This window comes from Aythya marila (genome assembly GCF_965140915.1).
Source record: "Aythya marila genome assembly, chromosome: 3".
NCBI lineage: Eukaryota > Metazoa > Chordata > Aves > Anseriformes > Anatidae > Aythya > Aythya marila.
In genome coordinates this window covers 2,315,767-2,338,903 of record NC_139044.1, presented here as the reverse complement: position 1 = coordinate 2,338,903, position 23,137 = coordinate 2,315,767, and the positions used below count along the sequence as shown (strand labels likewise).

Here is a 23,137-nt window from a genome sequence, read left to right as displayed (position 1 = left end):
TTCTGCAGTGAAACCCCAAGCACGCAATGGTTTGTGTCAAATTCAAAATAAAAAAGGTAGAGGAATCCACAGAAATCTTTCCGAAAAAGATTAACAGTTTGGGGCTCTTCTGCCACAGCACACCATCCCACTTGGATCATTTTCACTGATGCCATTCTCTCATGTGAAGTTGCTGACGAGCGATGTACCAGAACACTTACAGAGCCCTTCCTTCTCCAATCTGTGATTTGATTAATTATTGACTGCAGTCATTACGCCAGCTGAAGACATTTTGGGTGATGAGAGTTTACATTCACACTCTAAGATTTACTCCAGACACACAACATGGAAACTCAACTCCAATTGCTTTGGCCAAGGCCAAATTTTCATCTAGAACAGTTGGGGAAAAGAAAAAGCATGTGATCAGTCTATTTAGAAGTCAAATAACTTCGTATTTCTGTAAAAACAAACATTTCCTCATGTGTACCTCAGCAATTGCTCGACACCATTGTGTTCAAGAGCCCTTGAAAGGTTTTATTTCTCTTGATAATACCTCAGAAAAGGTTAGTGGTATAGCTGCAAGCCTACTCTTCACCATTAAGGGAACCTGCTGCATTAAGGGGGTTTGATTTATTCAGAATAAAATATCACAACAATTAAGTCTGAAAGAGCTTAAAAATACTAGAAGCACCCTAGAAAAAGCTACAGAAAATAGGAAACAGGCACATTGCATGTGTTCCCTTTTCCTACAGGTTTCATACCTTCAGAAAATTTACCAAATTAAAATTTATTCTTACTCCTAAACTAACTGTCATTTGTCACAAACTTAGCTCGCTGGCCCTAAATCCAGTTCTTTCAGGACAGTGCTTTCCTTGATGCCCACAGAACCCAGAACGTTTACAATATGAGGCTTTCCTGAGCCACCCAAGGAAAAAGAAAAACCATGGTAGCTAACAGTCTAGGAGCACAGCTTTCCAAAGACACCCTAAGGCAAAGGCCTGGACGTCCACTCATTGCAATTAGTGTTTTTTGCTCCATACAAAACAGTTCCTCCCACTGATAGAGAGACCTGAGGATATTAATAGCACCACTAGAGTTTACTAATTACTGGAGAAGCACTTAATCTTGATCAGCAGCCATTTCCCTACAATGCAATTCAACCTCTTCTGCGGACCAGAAGACTCTGAGATGAGAGACAAACATCTCAAGCAAGGTGAAAACTTCTCTACTGTCACTGTCCCACGAGCCATGCTCACACGGCATACCAAGGTGAAAAATGGAGGCACAACAAAGCAGCAGCCCATAACTCTAAGGGCAGTTTAATTAAGCGTCACCACCCATACATTCACAATATAATACATGGAGTGGTCAAAGGGCCAGCGCATCAAATAAGCTTTTAGGAAGTCTGAGTTCAGCATTACCAACAGGGGCCACTAGTCCCACTGTACCGCTAAAGCACTAAGCATCTGTGTGTAATTACCGCTCTCTGTAAGCATGCCTACAATTTGAGGCTTGCCTTGGGTTTTCCAAGCTTGTATTTTTCAAGCTTTTCCTTAACTATGCTTAGGTTGCATTCACTCGCGAGTATTTCTGCCTACTCTCTATCCTCCACTTCGGATGTCACAGAAGAAATACGTGCTATTCACAAATCAGAATATGAACAAGGGAATTGTTATCTTTAACTAACAAAATCAGCCCAAGATATCTAATGTTTTATTTGGCTGGAAGCACTTTCATCAAGCCCAGATCGTTACTTCGGTACTAGTGAGAATTAAACTTTGTATTTTATACTCCAAAGCCTTTTCTAGAGCCTGTCATTTAACTAAAACCTCCCCGACACTTGTGTAGCATTCCATTATTCTCCCCAAACTACCTCGTAAAGACTTGCAAGGTGCACGCATTTGTTTTATAAACCATCTCAGCTCTCCCTCCCCTGGCAGGACTAAGTACAAGGGATCCAGCAGAATGTCATTTTGTAAAATGATGCTTTGCATATTTATTCAGAGAAGTCCTGCGCTTGGGGAAAACGCAAGGGCTGGCTTTCTTAACAAGGAGATAATAAAGAAAAATGGTTTCATTTACTTAAAGTACATCTGCACTGCGATGGAAAAGTAGGATGATAAATCGTACTAACACATCCAGGCTACCCAGCTCAGGGACTACAGGTGGTGCAGCTACAGCAAAGCTCTGTTTGGTCTAGGTTCTTGAGCACAGAGCCAGGACAGGGGGGCCTTGCAGCTGGGATTGACTCTCCGGCCATCACAACTGCTCTGGAATCAGCCTGAAAACTTTCCTACCCAGATGAAACTTGCTGCAACATCTCTGGAGCCCCATGGGCATTTCCACCTGCCTTTATAGTAGGAGAAACGGGGACACTTAAAACCCCACTAAAATGCGTTCATCTCGGGTTATTTTGTTACACTTAAAAAGTTACCAAAAATCATGCCAGGTAAATACTTTCATGATTAATATCTGTAGTCCCCTTCAAACAAGGATAGAAGCTCTGGATTAGGCCTTCCAAAAAACAAATCCTACTTAAGCCAAATTCACAACAAAAAGGAACAACATCCTCCCCCCCCAAAAAAAAAAAGAAAAAAATTAAATTAAGGAAACATACCACTGAAAGCACATGCAAATGGTGATGAAAAATACCAGCAGTACCTGCTTTTAATAACACTGGTTGTTACAATCTTAATTCAAGTCAACAGTGCAGCAAATGATTTAGCTCAGCATCCTTAAATTTATCAGGTGGGCTGGTCCCAACACCTGATTACAAGCTGTAGTCACCAGTAGCATCAGGCCTAAGTAGAATTAGCTGTCGTTAATGTCAACTTCTATGGGGAAAGTCCTGAAATGAAATATGACGGTTATACATCCTCTCACATTGCAACTTTAGGCATTTAAATGAACCTATGTCAGACAGCATTGCTACCTTGCAGTGGTTTTTTGCTTGTTTTAATTTTATTTATTAAGTAATATGCTTCTCGGACTGCCAAATGGTTGGTGATCTAATGAAGAAGATTTTTTATGATTCCTGTTACTTCACACAATTTTTTAATTTGAATTTGTCTAGATGTGGTGCTGTAGGCTTGTTCACTCTCCTAAGAGCACAGGAAGCTGCATTGTCTGAACTGGTGAATTATGAACCTTCAGATATTAATACTGCATAAAAATTCAGCTTATATGCCACCATCCTCACCATTGTGCCAGGATCAGAGAGACAAAAAAAAATGCATGAGATAAACAAGCAAATTTTTATGCATTTGCTGTTTTAGTTAGGACTGGATACAACTTTGCATCTATATAATGCAGTGCTCTGGTTCAACTCAGCAGCTCCGATAGTCAAAGCCCCTTCGTAGCTTTTCAGAGGATTAAGAAGGGGGTAATAATGAAGATACGTGAAAATACAGAACAAAAGGGAGATGGAGAGAGATTAGGGAAATGAATAAATAAATGCCCTATAGAATTTAACATTATAAAACACAATGTGAGGGATCAAAGAAGGGAAGTATGTAAATACTTAAAAGGAGCAAAGCTACAGGCAATAACACACGTAATGACTCAAGACTGCAGTAAGTAATAATATGATGTTTGGAACACAGTGTTTGTCTGCTAAAGGCAGCAAATACGGTACCGCAGTTTGTAAACAGGGGATTAGAATGCAAGGGAGACATTAATTCAACAGAAAGAAAGAAAAAATGCCAGTTCAAAGAGTTATATTTGTCTTGAGCTTGTCCTTGTCACCAAACTTTGTCTCTGTGTATTTGAGATTGGAAGAATAGATAAGAAAAGGTCAAACAGGAATGCCTGTAAGTAGCAGCTGTACGAAGAAATGCTTTGCACCGCTGCATATTTTGTTTTGAAAAAATAAAATTCTGATACACAATGATCCAGTTGGCAAAGTCACTCAGCCAAGGACTTAGAAAGGACATAAATGAGGACTAAATAGGAGATGGAGGTTTAAGATCAATATCAGAAACGTTTAGGTAATCCGCAATCATAAGCAGCAACGTGTCATCCTTCTGCAGGAGGCACGCAGTACGACGCTTCGTGTGTCAAGCAAACGCCCAGATGTTCAGCTTCAGGGACATGGCAAAGGGGAGACATTTCAGCTCCAACACGCCAAAATAAAGAAGCATATTTACAGGGGTGGCCAGGAGGAATCTAGGTCACCCCAAAACAAAAAGCACAAAGAGTTTGTATCAAACTAGCACCACCTGCTTACAAGCTGGGAGGATCACCACTATGGCAGTAACATTACCTGCACAAAGCCTCTCTCTGCTTTGCTTTGGGGAAGGATGAATTCCTCAGCAGGGCACACCAACAGGTAATGGATATCAAAAACTTGCTGGGCTTCTGCTCTTACCTTCCATATATGCTCTGACACACTTGCAGTTTTCCTCTTTGCAGGGGAAAAAAAATAAGTGGTGGTGTGAAGAACTGCACCATGTTAATCAAAATACAGCAACAGGACCAGCCATCCAAGGAGAACGTGCTAAGCGATAATCCTGCCCCAACACTATCCAACCTTTCTGTTCAAACTATTTCATTTAGTTTGAACAAAAATGATCATGGTACGTCTACTCCTCTTCTGGAAATGCACAGTTGTGTGCAATTGATGAAGGTGAAGATGTAGCTAATGAAGATGTAATCCAGACAGTACATTTGAGAGAAAGCTCAGAAATGCGTGACAACTCAAGGAAAAGCCCACCTAGGAATATGCTGACTTCTTTCCTTAGAAAAACATCTGCAATGTAGTATTTTCTACATTCCAATTTGAAATATATATATATATATATATATATATATGTGTATGTGTATATATTTTAATAAGACCACTAGTAAAGCTCAAGAGAGCTGTAGTCTACAGAAACATGTGTTCTAGTCTTAGAGTTTTATTTAGGCAATCGTTTCTTAGGAACAAAAGAGAAGAGAAAAATAATTCCTTTACCTGTAATTAACTCAATTTAAAAATAAAATCTCTTCCCCTCTCAGGAAGTTTTCCTATGGCAAGCCACAGTAAGTCATGCTAAAATACTTTTTTTTTTTTTTTTTTTAATTGTTTCCCTTACCATAAATACTAAATTTGTTATATTTACTTTCATCTGAGCTATGAACAAATCTCTAAATCCTAATTGGCAGACATCACTAAGATCTGATAAGCAGCTCAGCTTTGACAAAATAAGGCTGCTTAAACTCTTTACTTCGATATAGACTGCACACACTTTATACTTGGCGAGAACAATTTTTCCAATTAAATGAATATTTCATCAGAACACAATACCGAAGTACCAGTCATATTATTTCAACTAGATTATTCAAATTTTACTGGTTTTACAGTGTACAAGCCTAAACAATAACATGATATCATCATACCAAAACAATATTAAAAAATCTCAGGTAAGGGTGCAATTTTTGTAGTCAACTACTAGTAATTGCTATTTCTTTATGCATAGTTATGACACAATATATCATTACTGTACAGTGTACATGGCTCAAAGTGATTATTAGCCATACAGGGAGAACACATTTAATGAGCTGGCAAATAAGGCTCATGGAAAAAAAAAAAAGCCCCTTTTGTTTATTTTTCCAGAACCAATTCACAGTATATTTATTCTAATCCTAAATAGGTATCATGCTGCAATATAATACATGTTTTTAACCTCTCTAAATATTAGAATGCCCATCCAATACAAAAAAAAAAAAAAACATTTGTGCTTTTAATTTTTTATTTCTTTGCTTTATATTGGCTATGTAACACTTGTAATGTTTAAAATGATCATTTTTCTAATATGCTATTTGAAAAATAGACTTGCTTGTGGAAAGAATCAGATAGAAATTTCACACCATAATTCTTTATACAAATAAGTGAAGGCAATGTTTAAACAACAACAAATGGGATATACAGAAGAGTCTTGAAATTATCAGATGAAAAATGTCAAGTGACAGGGACCTGGCGAGCACCACGCAGTGCTACACCACAGCACCACACATTCTATTCCCCATCATTAAGCTGGAGGGTGCAAAAACCTGATAGTGACAAGCCAGTATCTGCCAGGCAACCCTTCATACATTTGTAGGCATCTCAGAGGCTACCTCCAGCAGGAAAACCTGTGAATGAGCAGTTTGTAATTCCACCAGAGTTCAACTCCACTTCTGATGGAGAGAGTCACTGCAGTCCCTATCAAAGAATTTGACCCAGTTGCAACTATCATTTTCCATTGCTGCTCTTGCTATGAATCCCGTGAGTCTTAACAGAGATTACACCTTCAAGACTGTCCTTCTGCAGCAAATACAAGCCCTCCAAAAGAGCCCACAGACTGCAAACAAGATGACAAGGAGAAGGTCAATGGAGAGACACAAAACAATGCCTTCGCACAGAGCCCGACAGCCACAGCTATGGGCTTTGTTAGGAATTTGTATGCACCACCAACTTGCACTACTAATTTCCTTTACCAGGACCTGGTATTCAAATGTGGACAAACGTTTTGAGTCCAGACAACTGAGATTTATATGCAAATAAGAATTCCTCTACTCTACTTTTATAAACTTTCTTTTTCTCCCTTTTCTATCAAAATGAAGATTTTTCAGTACAATTTCCTCTGGACAAACATAAATCATCCTCTTCCCCTGAGTGTTACGGAACACACTTTCCAGCAATCCCCAGTTTTTATGAGCTGTCTCTCATAACTAGCATCTTGGTCCACTGCCTGACAGATTTGTACTTTGTCCTTCCCTAATGAGACAGGTCCTCAATTATCAAGCCAACAGGCCATGTTTCTAAAAAGTTTCAACCTTTTAAGCACAGGATTCCCACAGGGTGATGGGTGAATTATCACACTTGAAACCCATCACATACACAAACTTGCAAAATTTATTCCTTGACAGGCCATTTCCTTTTTACTCCTCAAGTTCAGTTTTTTCAAGCGTCTATTCTGTGTTTCAGTAGATGGAATAAAATCAACCTTTCTCCCTCTTTTCCATCACAAAATCACCAATGTCACAGAGCAGCTACATCACCATCACAGAACAACCAAATGAAGAGTCATGACATAATGCAACCTGTTTATTAAAGCAGAGCCATTATTTCTTTATACTACCTAGACAGCTGTTCCTGGGCAGACCAGTGGGGTGGAAAGGCTACAGTGACTTTGTCTTCTGCTAACACCACTCGGTGCAGTACCTAAGCTCCAGCATCATGAGACCCATCTGGTAGCAGGAATTCAAGCACTTACTCATTTTGGGGCTGTATTGTCTTTGTGCTTAAAACATTTCTAAACAGCTGGTAGGGGAAGAGGGACAAAAAAAGGGATATCCCTATTCAGGAGTCATCGTACCATACCTAAAGGAAGAGTTGCATCAGCTCACATCATCACCACAAGTAACTCGTACATGGGATGTTATTAAGAAACAAACTTGTGACTGATCTAGGTATCCCTCTGAGCTGCCCCTTCCACTCTTGATCATAGCAAAAAACAAACAAACAAAAAAAAAAAAAAAAAAAAAACCAAACAAACAAACAAACAGAAAAACACCATAATGTGTTTCAAATGTGCATCAAATTAAAAAACAAAAAATCTGCTTCCTCTAAGAAAACATATACCAAATATGTAACTGCACAACAGCAGAAACAAAATTTAAATGCCTAATTTTTCAAAAAAGTGCATGCAATCCTCATAAATGTTTTTACATGTGCTACATGTGCACACCCAAAGCTGGTTATCTTCTCCATGTCTGCACAAAACCCCTCTGTGGTGAGCAAGATGGGTAGCAAGATAGCAGGAAATCAAGTGCCTTTATTTCAACAGGAAAACTGTTCCCAGCAGCACACCAGCAAGACAGAAGAAAAACTGGCAAGGAAATAGAAAAAATTGTGCAACTACGTGACCAAAATAGTGCCAATACAAAAAAGACACAAACCTTTTTTCTGTTGGTTTGTGACAAAACAACCCATCTCACTCTGCATTGCACAGCCAGCTTTCACAGCACCTAGGCTACCTGCCGATTTCCATGAGGCTGCAGCAGCCTTGCTGCTGGAGCTCATCCTTTTGGCTTTGGCAACCCTCAGGCTTTTAGCAGTGGTTTATGTGCTAAAAGCCCAAATTTAAACAAATGGTAGCAGATTGCCCACATACAGACCTTGCGTGAGAAAAGCAGACCTTCAACATGCCTAGATCACAGATCATTTACACAGGTTGTAAGAACATCTTTGGAGATCCACAAACCCAAGAATATGACTACTCTGACCAAGGACCCTTTCCATTTACCAGCTAGCTAGGTCGTGTCAGAGGGCATCAGCACACACTGAGATGCAATCAACCCATCCCAAAACATCTAGAACATCACGGTTCATGCTTCACACCCTTAGAGATGACTTGAAGTCATTTTCCAATCTTGCACCTAAAGAGACAATAAACAGTCAGCAAGTGATGGTACCCCAACTTCAGTACACACACTTGCTAAGTTTCAGCTCTACTACAAATCACTCCTGATTGCAAGGAATCTTCATATTCCCCTTCAGCCGAAGCACAAACCCCTTGTGGAAACCGTTTGTCATGCTAGCTCTTTAAAACATACACTGATGGATCCATAATACTCTTACACAATTTTCCCAGTGTTTCACCATCTTTCCAAACAGAAAATTACTCAATCATTGACCTAGCACTCCATTCCTATCAATTCAGACCATTACTTCTTGTCCTATCCTCAGACAACTTGTTAACGTTGACTCTTCAGCAGCCTTTCATCCATCAAAATTTATCTTCCTCTTCTCACCTTTAGACTTCTCTCTAGATTAAAAAAATATAATTCATTCTTTCACTATTTTTGGTGCTGTTTCTAGCTCCCCAATCATCCCTGGCTGAAAAACTGTCTCCAGTTCCCCAAAGAGGACATAGCAGGGCAATATGTGAACTTCATAGGCCTCACTTGTTCAAGTGTCAATGCTACAGCTGCTCCTTTCTTGGTTTTCCCCACAATGACTCACTTCTGATGCATGCCCCTTTACAAACTCCAGCTTATTTTCTGAGGAACCTCAGACTGGGGTTACAGTCATTCTGTAACCTTCCTTGCTTTATTAAGTACCTCCATTTAGGTGTGACAAATTGCACTTGATCTTGTTGAATTCCACCTCATTTAATGAAATCCTTATTGAATCACAATCCTTTTTCTCTAATCTGCCAAGATCACTTTGGAAGAAATGGTTGGGAGAACATGAGATAGCCAACAGCAGATTTACCATGGGTTAACAAAAGCAGGACTAACTGTAGCAATTCCTATATCCAAAAGATCATAACCTCCTGAACCAAGGCAGATGTATGAAACTAAATTGATTATTTATGGCCAATTAAAACTAATGCAGCTGCATTAGTTTTAAAAGATTATCTAGAAACTATCTAAGAGAAGAAAAAAGTTAAGCAAAAAAAGTAGGGCTAAGCTGTTTGAAAATGTAAGATCAGTCCTATCATAAGCTTAGAAGTTAAACAAGTGTTTCAAAAAAAAATAAACCTACAAAACAAATTAAGTGGATTTATGATCTTGCAGAAATTTCCTTCCAAACAACTCTTCTGCTAGATGGATATGAATCTGTATCAGAAAACCAGATGATAAAATAAAGTCAACCTTTAGGAATTTCAGACTTAACTCATTGCTATGGTAACACTCTCAGCAGGAAATAAGTTTCCTTATAATAAAAAAATAAAAAAAAATTACTTGACTTTTCCCTAAAACATAACTCTACATCATGAAAGAAAGAGACAGGTACAGGCAATAATGTAAAAACAATCTGTTAGACTGATCCTTTATAGCACCCCATTCCAAGTGCCTTTCTACAACTCAAGTAAAATCCCTATTTGATTAATTTTATAGTTTAGAAAAGGGGAGGGGGGGCTGGGAAGAACACTCAACATTCAAGAATGATATTAAAAGTTTAAGTCCACAGGTCATAACAGAAAATTTGGGCGTGACAGTGGCTATATGTCTCCACTGACATGAAGCTCAAAGACACAGTGTACCCTATCAGGAGAACTTGCTTGCAAAAGTAAATACAAATACCAAGAATACGACCACATAACTGCAAAGTATTTTTTAAATCCCTGTCTATAGGTGGGGACAAATATCTAAGGCAATTAAAAATACAGTTTAGTTATTTTTGCAGCACTATAGATTGATAAATGGCATGTACCTTTCTTAACATTACTTGTGTGCTGTTCTGAACAATGAATAGGTTGTGTTTATGTACAGACAAGTTATGTTAGTGTTGGTATTAACTTTGTCAAAAACTGGGCAATGAATGAAGTTAGAGTAAATGTCACTTGTTTGTGAAAAACACCTTCAAAAGGATATGAGTAGGAACTCCCCATAGACTGAATTAATATTTATGTGAAAGGAATATTTACTCAAGAAATCCTCAAATAATACCTCAATTTTAAAGCACTGCATATACGCAGCTAGTAATATGCATTGTGCACACTGACTTCAGACCCCAGATATGGATGCATATGTCACAAAGCACATCCTGACCTTGCAGAGCATCCTTTTGTACTAACCACAGCCCCAGGGCAGCGCGAGCACCCAGTGCCAGGAGTGATGCCTGCCCTCCCAGAAGTAGCCTGCCATTGCAGGTCAGCCCGCTGCCAAACAATTGCTCTCCCAAAGGAGCACCTTCTGCATTCACAGCACAAACATATAGGCAGAAAGACAAGTGGGTATTTTTGGTTGTATTTTTCTATTTTTCTTTCCTTTTTTTTTATTTATTTATTTATTTATTTTTTTAAACTCTACAGCAAGCTAATCTAGCAAGGCTCTAGATCAGCATGATCTCTTCATGATCTCTTCCAGTTTGACCCTAGGGATCCAACAGAAAAATTTCTGCCTTTTGTATCTAACCCTGTCAATACATTTGCTGGTGGTAATCAGGACTCTTTTGACAGCTCACAAAATCTCATTCTTTGAGGATTTCCTCTCAGTCCCACATTAGCTGTAGTTCTCCCTATAGGTGGAGGTCACAGAGTGTGGTCTAAAGCGGGATACTTCTTGTTCAAGCTTTACAATCACCCCTGCCAAAAAGAAGTGATCCCAAAGATGGCACTGCTTAGTGCGGTCCTGAACAGAGCTACAGCCCCATATAAAACTTCTCCCTTTCGGTAGCAGTGGCAGAAGCAGCCTGTCTTTTGCGTGAGGACCAGCACTAACTTCCCTCTTCTTCAAACGCACTAATGACATTTTGACTTGGGTCCCAGCCACAATAATAACGAATAATAATGCTGTGCATTATTTAGTTCTCTGTGTAGTTGAGGAAGTTTCTCTGTAACTACAGCTTTGACTGACCTTGACGGATTGAAATTTTTCAATCACAGGCAAAGCCTGAATGAAGTAAGTACATGGCAGGGAAGCGCTCGACGTACAGGCAAGTTCCAGGGTACTGAATAGCTTCAAAGCATCGTATGCAAAGCACAGCAGAGCAGGAGATCCTCCAAAGTCAGAACACACCAAGTAAATAATCTCTAACTGTGTGCAAACATCAGGCCAAAATAATCCTTCAAAACAGCGATTACAACTCCCCTGGTCTGCCCAAGCTAATGATTAATTGGCATGTAAGACTATTACAGAAGAAAAAGATACAGGCAGAACAGATACGTATTTGAATATTTTTTATTTTTTTTTTTACCTCTGCTCCTTTCAGAGAAGATTTGGTGCCCAGAATGTATTCATAGTCTTTCAGACAGCGGAGATTTAATTGATGCAGCACAGCATTTTCTACTAATGCATTAAGAGACCAACAACAAAGAACAATTTATTACATTATTAGGAAATTATTCTGTGCATTTAAGAATCTTAATTTGCTTAAATGCCAATATTTACTCCTAAAATAAACTCCTTGTATGTTAGATATTTTTCCTCCCCACTGAACTGTTACAACGTAAGTGGAGATAAACAGAAACAATGCATTAAGTACCCACTTAACCAAACGGCTGTATATGTAACAGACTCATCAAGTGTAAAATTTTCATCCATTGCCAATAACCTCACAAATAGCCAGAGAACAGCATAAATGTCCTACAGCAGGCACAGCTACATCAACAGGCACAAAGGCAAAAGAGAGGTGTGGTTTGGGGAATGCAGGATACCAAGCACACACACTTTGGTAATCTAAAAGCTGGATGAAGTAACTGACCTTCAGTTCAGGAGACTGAAAATGGCTGATGGGACACTGGAAATTTCATATGGAGCATAAAATGTTTGGGGGAAAAAAAAAAAAAAAAAAAAAAAAAAAGAGGCAGGAGACAAATATCAGGGGTCGTGATTTCTCTCTCAACAATTCCATGGACGATCAAATTTGATCCTGAAACTCCTCTGCCATAATGGCTATGCAAATTCTTGCCCATGGCTGGACTGCTGGTGAATTATGAACCTTGGCAATCATGCTGACTGGCATTTCATTATATTCCCTCATCTCATTGCTGGTTTTACCCATCACATCTTTTTTATACACTGAGATAACAGCATTTTCAGATGAGATTTCAGTGCTCCCTCAAGAGTTCGCACAGAGGTGCCCTGATCCATGCCTGGAAATCTCAGACACTAACACAACTGAAATTATTATCAGCTACACCACTTAACTGTCATTTTGTCATGCACACAGTGAGACGTTTCTCTCTCCCCCCTCTATAAAGCTGCATCTCACAATTTGCACGGCATGTCAAGATCACGGCAAGCCTCTCTTCCTCCGCTATAAAATATATTTATACACACATGTACAGTTAGGTTTGAGCTGTTCAGAATCTCATTCCTGTTCTCCCCAGCCTGTCTGGAGCAGAGACTACAACCTCCGTGGCATCCATCATTTCTCTGTAGGCAGCTCAACAATATGTAACACCGAAACAAAACAAGTCACTGCTCTAAGTATATCTAATTTGAGGCTTATTATTCAAGACCATTTCCTCATTAAGCCAGTTTTCCACTACTCTTCTGCCTTTGACTGTTTGTGAACTGGGTTATTTTTCCCCACCGTATGCTACCTTGTCTTTTCCCAAGCTGAGTTACTCTGTAGCTGTCAGCTTTGGTTCTGACCTATCTTCCACTGAAGTGAAGGCAGAAACTCCCTTCTGGAGCTGTGACGGATGCTAGATGAGGTTATATTTGCAGTCTCTGTAATCAATTGTCATCATACATCTCTGTCCTTTTCTAGTGTTTGCAACACTGCCTAATGTAGCATCATTTGTAAATGTAATTAATGAGCTGTTTATGTACTCTTCAAAAATCATTAATAAAGATGTTAAATTAAACTGTGCTTAGCGGTGCACCCTGAGTCACCCTGCACACTTCTGTCCAACTTGATACATTGCCATTCATCACTACTCCTCATTCATAACGCCTCAAGCAATTCTGAATCCTACGACACGATTCACATTCAAAATGCTTTGAACAGTTTACTTTTTTTTTTTTTTTTTGCATTAATTCCTAGACTTGCTGTTTTTTTTTTCTATTTTGAAGATGAGCAACACACTCACACTGTTGCAACCCCTTAATGCCTTCCCACTTCATTCTCACTTGCTACAAACTGTGCTCCAATGCTTTCAGGCTTGGCTAATTCTTTAGAGTGTACCTGGGCTTGCTATCACCAATTCCTATATATGTCAACAGCATACTGCTTCTACTCACTCTGTACCTATTACAAAATTCTTCTGGTTTCCTCTTGCCCATCCACATGCATTTCAATTCTAAGAGGCAACCAAAATTTGCCATCACTCAGCACATCTGATTTTCTCTTCCTCATTTAACATGGATAACCTTTCCCCCCCAAGTTTATCTTGTTTATCTTCTCCCTATTGCAAATATATCTGATGCCATAATCCAGTCCATGCTGGTGTTGCCTGTTAGAATCAAGTTAAGTAATTCTGTTCTCTGTAACAGCTCTCTACAAGCATTAAAAATCTGTGTTTTTTCTTCTCCTTTCTTCTCCCTTCTCTTCAAGTCCACTATATTGGATCTTGTAAAACCCACTTGCACTTTGTATTCTTCTCTTCAGACTTGCAGTAATGTAGTGCTCCTTAATTGAATGAATTATACATCTTAACTTTGCTCCAGGCTTGATTTGTTCATTAGGGTAGACCCTCAAGTAGCCTTTGCTTCGCAAAGCATCACTGAAATCACTGGACTTTGGGCTTTTCAGAACAGCTCACGATCTGTCATGTGGACTTGAAAATCCATATTGCTTGCTAAGCTTCTTAATGCTGGTGTGAATGAATGGCTCTTGGCTCCTGCTCAGCCTGTGCAGCTGTGTCCTGAAACTCTGGATGTTGTGTATTTTATTTTATTTTTTTTATTTTTATCTCAAGCAGGTGCACAGTCAACAGCTCCTAACCAGCAAGGAAATAATCCATGGATGATTTCTCCCATGGTCATTTTTTCTTACTGGAATATCAAGCTAGTTTTTAATGAAACCCTTGAAAGGCTTGAGTAGCACCATTCTTTATTATTCCACGTTACATACAAAGCTACCACCTATAATGTCCTAAAATTACAGAATCCCTACAGGTATGAGCATTACTGGGCATTGACCAACGCCCGGTGCCGTTTTATTTATTTTTTTAATTTCATTATTTTTCCTTACTCACATCATTTAACTCCGCCCCCCACCCCCCCATATCAGAATGGCACAAAAGCAGCATGTAATTGCCCAGAGCCTGAAGGCAGGAACAAGGGTGCATGTGGGTACAACAGCACAGGGACTTCAGTGCCTCCAGTGTGAATCACAGCAGGAGAGAGAAATGTCCACGTGTTTAAACAGTCCTGGAGAAAAGTTCAGAACATCCCCAGATATTGCTTTCCATTCTGATTTACGTACGTAGTGTTAAAAGAAAAATACAATCATAATCAATTAATAACTCCATTCGGTATCAGCTTTCTGTAGTGGCTGGATAATGACAAAGATAGGGCTCATTGGGCAAAATGTTGGTAAGAATAGAGAGGATTTTATTAGCAGGAAGAGCGTAAAGACCATAGTTTGCTCCGGAAAAGAAGTAGGAAATACTTAACTGCTTTGGCTCAGTAGGCCACATCTAAATTGGGCTAAAATCCCTATGTCTCACATGTCCTTCTCCTCAAAAAACTTTTGTTTTCCAGTTTAGGAAATTGTGTTATATATTTTATATTATATTGTTATGATGTATTATTTAATATTATTAAATTATTATAATGTACTAACATTTTTATATGTTTATAGCTTTCCCTTGCAGGATATTTCACCCTATTATAACACCATTTGTCCAATTAACATTTTTTAGATGTAGTTAACATTCCAAGTTGCAAAACATACGTGCTATCACATAAACAGCTGAAACATAATTCACTCTTGGCAGCAGATTTGACAGGTAGTAGAGTTCAGCAAAATTAACCTAATGATGCATTGCTTGATAAAAATTCTTTTGCTCAAGTAATCTGAACTTGAGTGCCTGGTATTTGTGCCGCTGCAGAAAAATCAAAACACCGTATCACTAGATCAACATCAAATGAATGCACAGAACCCTGGACTTATCTTCCTTTCTGAGCAAAGCCTGATCTTCAGGAAATAAACTGTACATCACTACCGTAATTACATACAGAGACGGAATACATTATCAACAGCAAAGTCCACTTAGCTAAAGAGTATTTTTTAACTGTTCTAAAATTCCACCTCATAAAGCTCACGTTGCACTATAATTTCCATAACAAATGGGGAATTAGCTGCAGAATTAGGGGATGGAATTAGCATACATGTAGACATTTAACTGCCTATGTTACTTTCAAGCTGGATTACTTTGCAGCTATTTTTTTTTTTGACAAACAAAATTTTATCAAGCCATAGTATAGCATCCTACTGTACTTGAAACAGTTACAGAAAAAGCGTTTTCCTTCCTTTCTTACACAGTTGGAATAATTTTGGTTTGACTTTTTCAACCAGATTGCATCCACCTACTCCTTCCCAAATCTTGCAGTAACAATCTCACACTTCCCCTAGCTGGTCATTTATTGAGAAATGGTTTCTTTACAGCCTTTCTCTGTACCCTTTAGTTAAGGGCAACATGATATTTAATCACTGCAATGAGAGAAGATAGCTGAAGAAGGATTCTTGGCTGTTCATGACAGTGAGAGTCCCCTCCACGCAGGGATTTTATTTCACCCACATAACGTGTGGCCAGAGCTCATGGTGTGCCAGGTTTGGCAACTGTGCACCTACATTTGCCATGCCTCTGCATGGACATCCCCTGCACGGGGCGTGGGACAGGCTGGGGGATGCACACTCTGCGGCACGGGGACCCACATGAAGGCTACACCACTTTGTCCCCTTCCACCACCTCCCCATCAGTCCCTGCTAAGGTCACCTCTGCTTCACACACACACCTGAGCAGAGCCACACATGCACATTTGGCCCCCTATACATTAAACTACTCACTTGCGTGTTTGGCCTTTGAAAATCTGGCATTTTGAGGTACAGAAGTGTAATGTGCGCTTCAAGCAATCAAAGAACTTTCACAATGAAAAGCAAAATCATATAAGAAGCTATTTTAAACCTATGATGATTTACTTCAGCAAGGTGATGCTATAAAACCCTGCCACTTGGCCAATATGCTTATTTTTAGGAAGGTACATTAACGGACAGAATAAGCAACAATTAATCACTTCTCAGCTGTTGAGGCAGTGCTGCATACAGTTATGCACTTGACCAGCAACTTCTTAGGTCATCTTTAGTAAATTAGAGTATGAAACGAACAACGGGAACAGCTACTTACCTTAATGGGAGAGAGGTTTGTACACCTATACTTGCTGTACACTACGAGGGCAGTTTTTCTTACTCTTTTATAGAATAACCTTCTTCTTTGTTTAGCAATTATTTTGGCCAAATATATAACTTCTTGCTTTTTCGTATCACATGCAAGCAGGAATTTCTTTGGGAAGCCTATTATTATTTCAATAATTACTCTATAACAAGTAAATAAAACCCTCCCCAAAATGACATGCTTGCCTAAAGTACTTACAAGTGATCTGATGTTGTTTTCTTTTGCCAGTTTCAGAGAGGATTTATAGCAATTCGCCAAGTTTTCTTTATGAGTGTCAGTAAGGTGGCCTCTTGCGATAGGCCCAACAGTATGGATCACATCTGCAAGAAATGGGAAAAGAAGGCGTAACTATTAATTATGGTTCTTGAGATGGTTTAATATTTCCCTTGTGACTCCACAGAACCACTACATTGCAAGTCAATCCGTTCTGATACGTATGGAGACGCAAATGTAGGAGCAATACTCTAAGAAAATGTCTTTTAAGCTACACTTGCACAAATTAAATGAAAGTGAGAAACTGTAAATCCTAAATTTTGAAACAAGACTACATTTGGGCTAAAGGAAAAACTAAGAAAAACATACTAAATGTTTGTTGCATGTGTACTACAAACCACACACAGGAAAGGTCACAAGTTTGAAACAGTTACCCTCATCCCTTCAAGGTCTACTCATCAGGAAAGCTCACCACAAAACCTTGGCACATTAGCAGCAATATACAGGGAGTTTTTGTCTAATATTTAAAGCCTTTCCTCTGCATTTGAAGAGAAGTAAAAGTTGGGACCTATGAATGCACTAGTTATTCAAAGAATCTGCTTTCCTCTCACATCAGACCAGATGGAAACACTGTGCAATAAAACAAGAGCATCTTATTCTGTTTGAAGAATTTTAATGAACAAAAAGAGAAAGTACAGTCAGGGAATATCTCAGGTATGATGCCTCTGGACACATCGAAATCAAATGTTGCAATCAATCAGTGTCTTTAAAGCGCTGCAAGAGAAATGAAGTAAAAAGCCTAGAGCAAAAAAAAAAAAAAAAACAGAGAAATATACAAACCAAAAGGTATCATGAAAAACTATTTCCCACACACACACACACACGCAGACTAGTAAGCACATTTACTTTTCCAACATTATTCTTACACCATGTGCAAACATGCCACAGTGAGTTATGGTGGCAGGTGCATCCTTCCTGCCACTTTCCCTTTGTCATCCCCTATGACATCCAGAAGCAATAAACAGTTGCACCCTTTTTTTTTTTTTTTTTTTTTTTTTTGAATATTGCCTCAAAAAGGGATTCAGTCAATGCTGTACAATTCAGGCACCACCAGTCCCCTTTGGCTACGTTGTGTTTGTTCCATACGTGACGGGCTTCCAAGCAACATCTGCTGTTGTTACACCCCAAAATAATTTAGTTTACTGGCAGATCCTACAGAAATCACACCATTATTGTTTGTCCAAGCGGCCTTTGATTATTCCCCACCAATCTATACTAAACCATTTGTGAAACTGGCCAAACATTGAAATGTCAGTTATCTTCATATTTGTTATTATTCCAGTCAGACATCATCTGCCAAGTCCTGGTCTCTACAACTTTAAAAGGCAGTTTATGTGCTGAAACCACGTTTTGAACATTTCCAAAACTTTTTTGACGTTAGCCAGAAATACTGGATATCCGTATAACACACATAACTATCCAGACCCTCTGATCCTTCCAAATTCCTTCACATACCTCCCAATAGCTTTCTACGTGTTTTAAAGAACCCTCTGCTTTTCTCTCGTGAATTCAGTCCGGAAAAGAGAAACATCTTGGTGGCCACCATCTTGCAATACCTCTGGTATGGAAAGTACCTTCACAGTAGTTTTCTGGTTAATACTGAGCTTTTCTCTCAGAACTCTGTGCACTGATATTCAGCAAATAAAAGTATCTAAGAGCATCCCAGTGTCCAGATGCGCAGAGGAACTGGCTGTGATGGAAACCTGAATCTAAACTTCCTAAGTACTGTGAAAACCCACCACGCCAAGAAGTAAATAAAAAAGGTTAACTACTCTTCTTTTCATTTCGATCACAGCAATTTTCTCCAGTTGTGGGAACAAGACGGATAGATTGGACAATTTCTGTTGAGCGCCGCAGCTGCTGTACAATAACAGCAGCAAACCCTCCCCACAGCATTTCAGGCAACTGAAACAAGGAGGAGGTGTTCAGCCTTGGTCTGCTGACGATGGGAATGCAAGCAGGTGACGGAAACAAGTAGAGTGGTTTTACCCAGGAGTTCAGAAAAGTTATTTCACAAACACATTTTAGCTACTACAATAAACTGAGTACTATTAAGACCCGGGAAGAGAAAGAAATAGCACAGCTAGTTTGAAATTTGCTTCTGCTTAGAGAGATAAGGTTATATGAGCACTTCCATTAGGAAAGGCCATAATTTCAGGTGTCTGTAAACTGTAAGTACAGCAGTTTGCTTCAGGTTGAAACTTTCCAGGGAAGGTTTTCATTTGGGAGCATTAGCACTTGGCTGCTAGCAACTTCAGAGAAAGAAAAAGCATCTCTTGACACATTTTTCTTTGTTATTTGTTCTTGAAAGAGGCAAGCTGCAGTTATTGAGCACAGGGAAGGAATATACCAGTACATCTGACCTCAATCAAGGCCATTTTATGTTTATAGACACTAAGATCAGAGGTATTGAGATCCATTTTAAATTCATAACACCTACTTGCCAACAAGCAAATAAAGGAACGACTATAAAACTAACTTAACAGCCCAGCATAAAAGATGAACAAACAAAAAGTCACAGAACAATTCCCTCTTTCTGCATTTCAAAGTACACCTGCTCAAAAGCTGAAGCCTAATAGCTTAAATTAAAAATTCGTTACTAACCAACAAGATGGGGGGTTTGGGGAACAGCCCAAGCACCAAATTCTTGCTGGAATCTTTCTGTAAAACACCTCCTCAGCCCTCGTTGGTAGAGCTTTCTTCACTCATTTAATGTTATGCTACATTTCTTTCATCCTCTGTTGCTAAACATTAACTTTAAAAATTCTCATCTCAACAGTAGGAAATATTTCTTGTATTTTTTTTTTCCAGAATTTCCTGATTTAGCATTTTCAAGGTACCTCATTACCAACTCTCTATCACTGCACCAGATACTTCATATAAATAGGTAACCTTTAATATAATTATTGACTTTTGTGTGTTAATTTCTACAAGCTGAGAATAGGAGCCTCTTTGAACAGGACTCTTAAACTGGCTATAAGTTGGTTTATAATCCATCAAAAATATAATAATTGTTTAAGAATTCATCATTGTCAAAAATTGCTTTTCTTAAATGCGTTCTTATTCAGAAATATGTGACAGTAAGATTTTACAAGCAGAGCAGCATTAACATGCCAGTCTGTTTCTTGGTCAGCAGATTAACAGGAGAGTAAAGATTTTATTGTTGTACCTTGTCAATACAATCTGCGTATCCATACATTGCCTGAACTATCTATTATTCTGCTAAAGCTATTCCCCAATATGTTAAGGCTTGAAGCCAGACAAAATCCTTTGAGATTATACAGGCATAAAGCAAACAAACCAGAAAATAGAACTGACTCCACACCACCCCCAGCCCAAGAAGTTAATATATAAGGATCAGACTTCACAGGCTAAAGCAGAGCTGTTTATTTTTAATATAGCTACAAAGACAGCACCCATCTTCCAGCGTGTCTGTCGCAAGGAAGTTTTGTTTCTGCTCTCATGTCCCCGCTCACCCAGCTGCACAAAGCTGGTGAGATTCAGATGCTGCAGAGCTGAAGATGATGAGGAGGTTTACAGACATCTATCCCTAAAAAAACTAACTGGTATCCCTGAGAAAACTGTAAACCCTCTGCCCTGCTACTCCAGCCACCTGCAGCAGCAGCCAGCCTCTAATGTAAACCCGTGGCACTGCTGGTGGGACACAAGCCCCATATGTTGGGCTCCCACATCAGCCTACCCATGGCCAAAACAGGCATCCACACTAGAGAAGCCCACAGCCCTTCCAAAACAAGCATGACTTCTGGGATTAGACTCCAGTGATAGCAGAGGACTTGGATGGGGAGCTTGCACAGAGATGCATTTTGCCCAAGAAGAATGCAAACCAGGGGAAAACAAACAAACAAGAGCACCACCAATGACAGGGATGAGCACAATCAGGAGTTTAAGCCAATGTGCTCACAGAGGTCTAACAGCATAACAGAGAAGTGGTCCTATCGCCCAAAGATTCTTGAACTCAAGGAAATCCAGAGAAACACCCAAAAGATTTGTTCTGGTTGGAAAAGACTGGTAGAGATGCCTGCTACCAAGCAGCACTGGCTCTTCCTTGAAGCTCCTGAACTCCCTTTGCTCTCAGGGTGTTCCTTAAAGAGGTGAAGCAAGAGTCAGGGATACAGACAGCTCCCCAGCATGTCTCCAGATGTTTGTGGTGGTTTTTTTTCTTCAAAAAACTGGCAAAAGAGTAAAATTAGGCACAGCCGGATCTCAGAGAATGCCACACTCACCCTTTGTAACATTCACATTTTTATGCCAAATTTAGGGGCCAGCATCGCTTTGAAGCTTCTCGTTTACCATGGTCAGCCTTCAGGCTGAGAACTTCGATTAGAGCTGCAATCCCTGCCTTCCTAAATCACTTCCACTGTCCATACACAACAGATATGTTTGCTCTCATTTTTAAGAGTACACAGAGGTGAAGAGCCCCAGAGGTAGGTGTATTTTCATCTGGAATTCAGGCCACAATGATGGATCAAAGTGCTTTTAACACTAATGAAACTACTCAGTATTAAAGCGATGTTTATAATACGGAAGGAGTTAATTTTCCTCCAGAAACACTTCTAGAGAAAGGTAAGCGTGGCTGAAAAAGCATTGGCAGAGATCTATGCTCTACAGACATGTTTTAGAGCTGCATTAGGGCTGACAATTTAGTTTTACACTGGTATCTCTAAGGTTTGTGTTGCAACACGGGGCTGATCCAAGGAGATCTGACTGGATCTGCTGCTCTTTTTTCCCCCCGTTGTTTGAGTTTCAGACTTTTGGTTTAGAAATTCCGGCAGCCAAATGGAGGACACACAGCATCGACACATCGATTTGAATGCGCACAGGCTCTGCATCAACTGGGCTTGTTTTCTTTCAGTTTTTCTTCTTGTTTTAATCAGAAGCACTGTAATGGAAGCAGGCATCTTATGCAAACCATTAACTAACCTTGAGGTATAACAGGCACTTTGTCATTTAAAATATCGCTGTCCTTGCTTAGCCATTAGTGAGAATAAATGTAGTTTACGCATTTAATCAACATTTCACAAGCACAGGGACTCTTCCCTCAAATTCCTACATTGGCCAGTGAAAAATGAGACCGTGTCTGCCTTATCGTACAAGGCCTAAACGTAAAATGACCAGTGAGGCTTGTTTTCTCTGGCCTCCTTCATTAAATAAATCAGTCCATAAATCTTAACTTGCTGTTTTCCTCACAACTGTGTGTCCACAGTGCTTCAGAGAGTGGGCAGAGCAGTGTGGGCCAAGAGGAAAAACAAGCTTCCAGCTGCAAAAGCACCAAGTTGGATGCAGCTGTGACTCACAGACCCCACGGAGGACACTGATGTCACATACACTGCCATTGTTCTCCACAGAAGTAACACTAATAGCAAAAATATTAGTATATTTTATTTAAAAAAAAAAATAAATAAATGAAAAAGTACAAGGAGGTTTCTCTTATGTCTTCCCTCACAGAAGCATGGGCAGCTCTTTCACAGTGTTAACAAGCCAGCAGACCAAGGCTAGCATCACTCACAGGTTTCCCTCCTTCATCCCATTCATGCACTCAGAGCCATAATTGTCCTGTCTTGCAAACGCATAACGAGGCTGTCCCCTGCCCATTGTAGCCTGAGACAGGAGATTTTTAAGAGCAGCACTGTGTGCTGTTGAATAAAAATAAATCGAACAAAATGCCAGAAAATTTAGGGCACCATTTGTAAATCTTATTGGTTGATTTACACCATAAGCACCCACCATATAGGTCCTGGAGATGCAGATGGGGTTCAACAGAGAGGAGGTGGAATTACCCCTTCTCTTGAAGAGCACGCGTAGCCTTTTGCCTTGGTATACAAGTTTGCTTGGCTTCTTCATTTTCTCTTGCCCGTTACATGCGCTTGCGCATAAAATGTGTGGTTTTGACATGTAATAAGCAACTGCTAATTTAAGTTCAACCTAAATGAATCCCCCAGGGCCTCTGCCTAATTTATTTACTAATATATGCCTCCAAAACTTGATTAGCTGAGCTGAATAGTTTACAAGCAAGAAGACATCTTTTGTAGATCACACAATGCTAT

At 39.5% G+C, this 23,137-nt stretch overlaps 1 protein-coding gene across 1 annotated transcript in view; it reads right to left on the bottom strand.

Moving 5' to 3' along the window:
• The window catches only part of MACROD2 (mono-ADP ribosylhydrolase 2), an 852,361-nt gene that overhangs the window by 343,273 nt on the left and 485,951 nt on the right, over positions 1 to 23,137 (bottom strand). Inside the window, exon 6 of the mRNA XM_082757433.1 lies at positions 16,998 to 17,119. Within this exon, the coding sequence (XP_082613559.1) occupies positions 16,998 to 17,119 (122 nt within the window). The remainder of the gene's footprint in view (positions 1 to 16,997; positions 17,120 to 23,137) is intronic.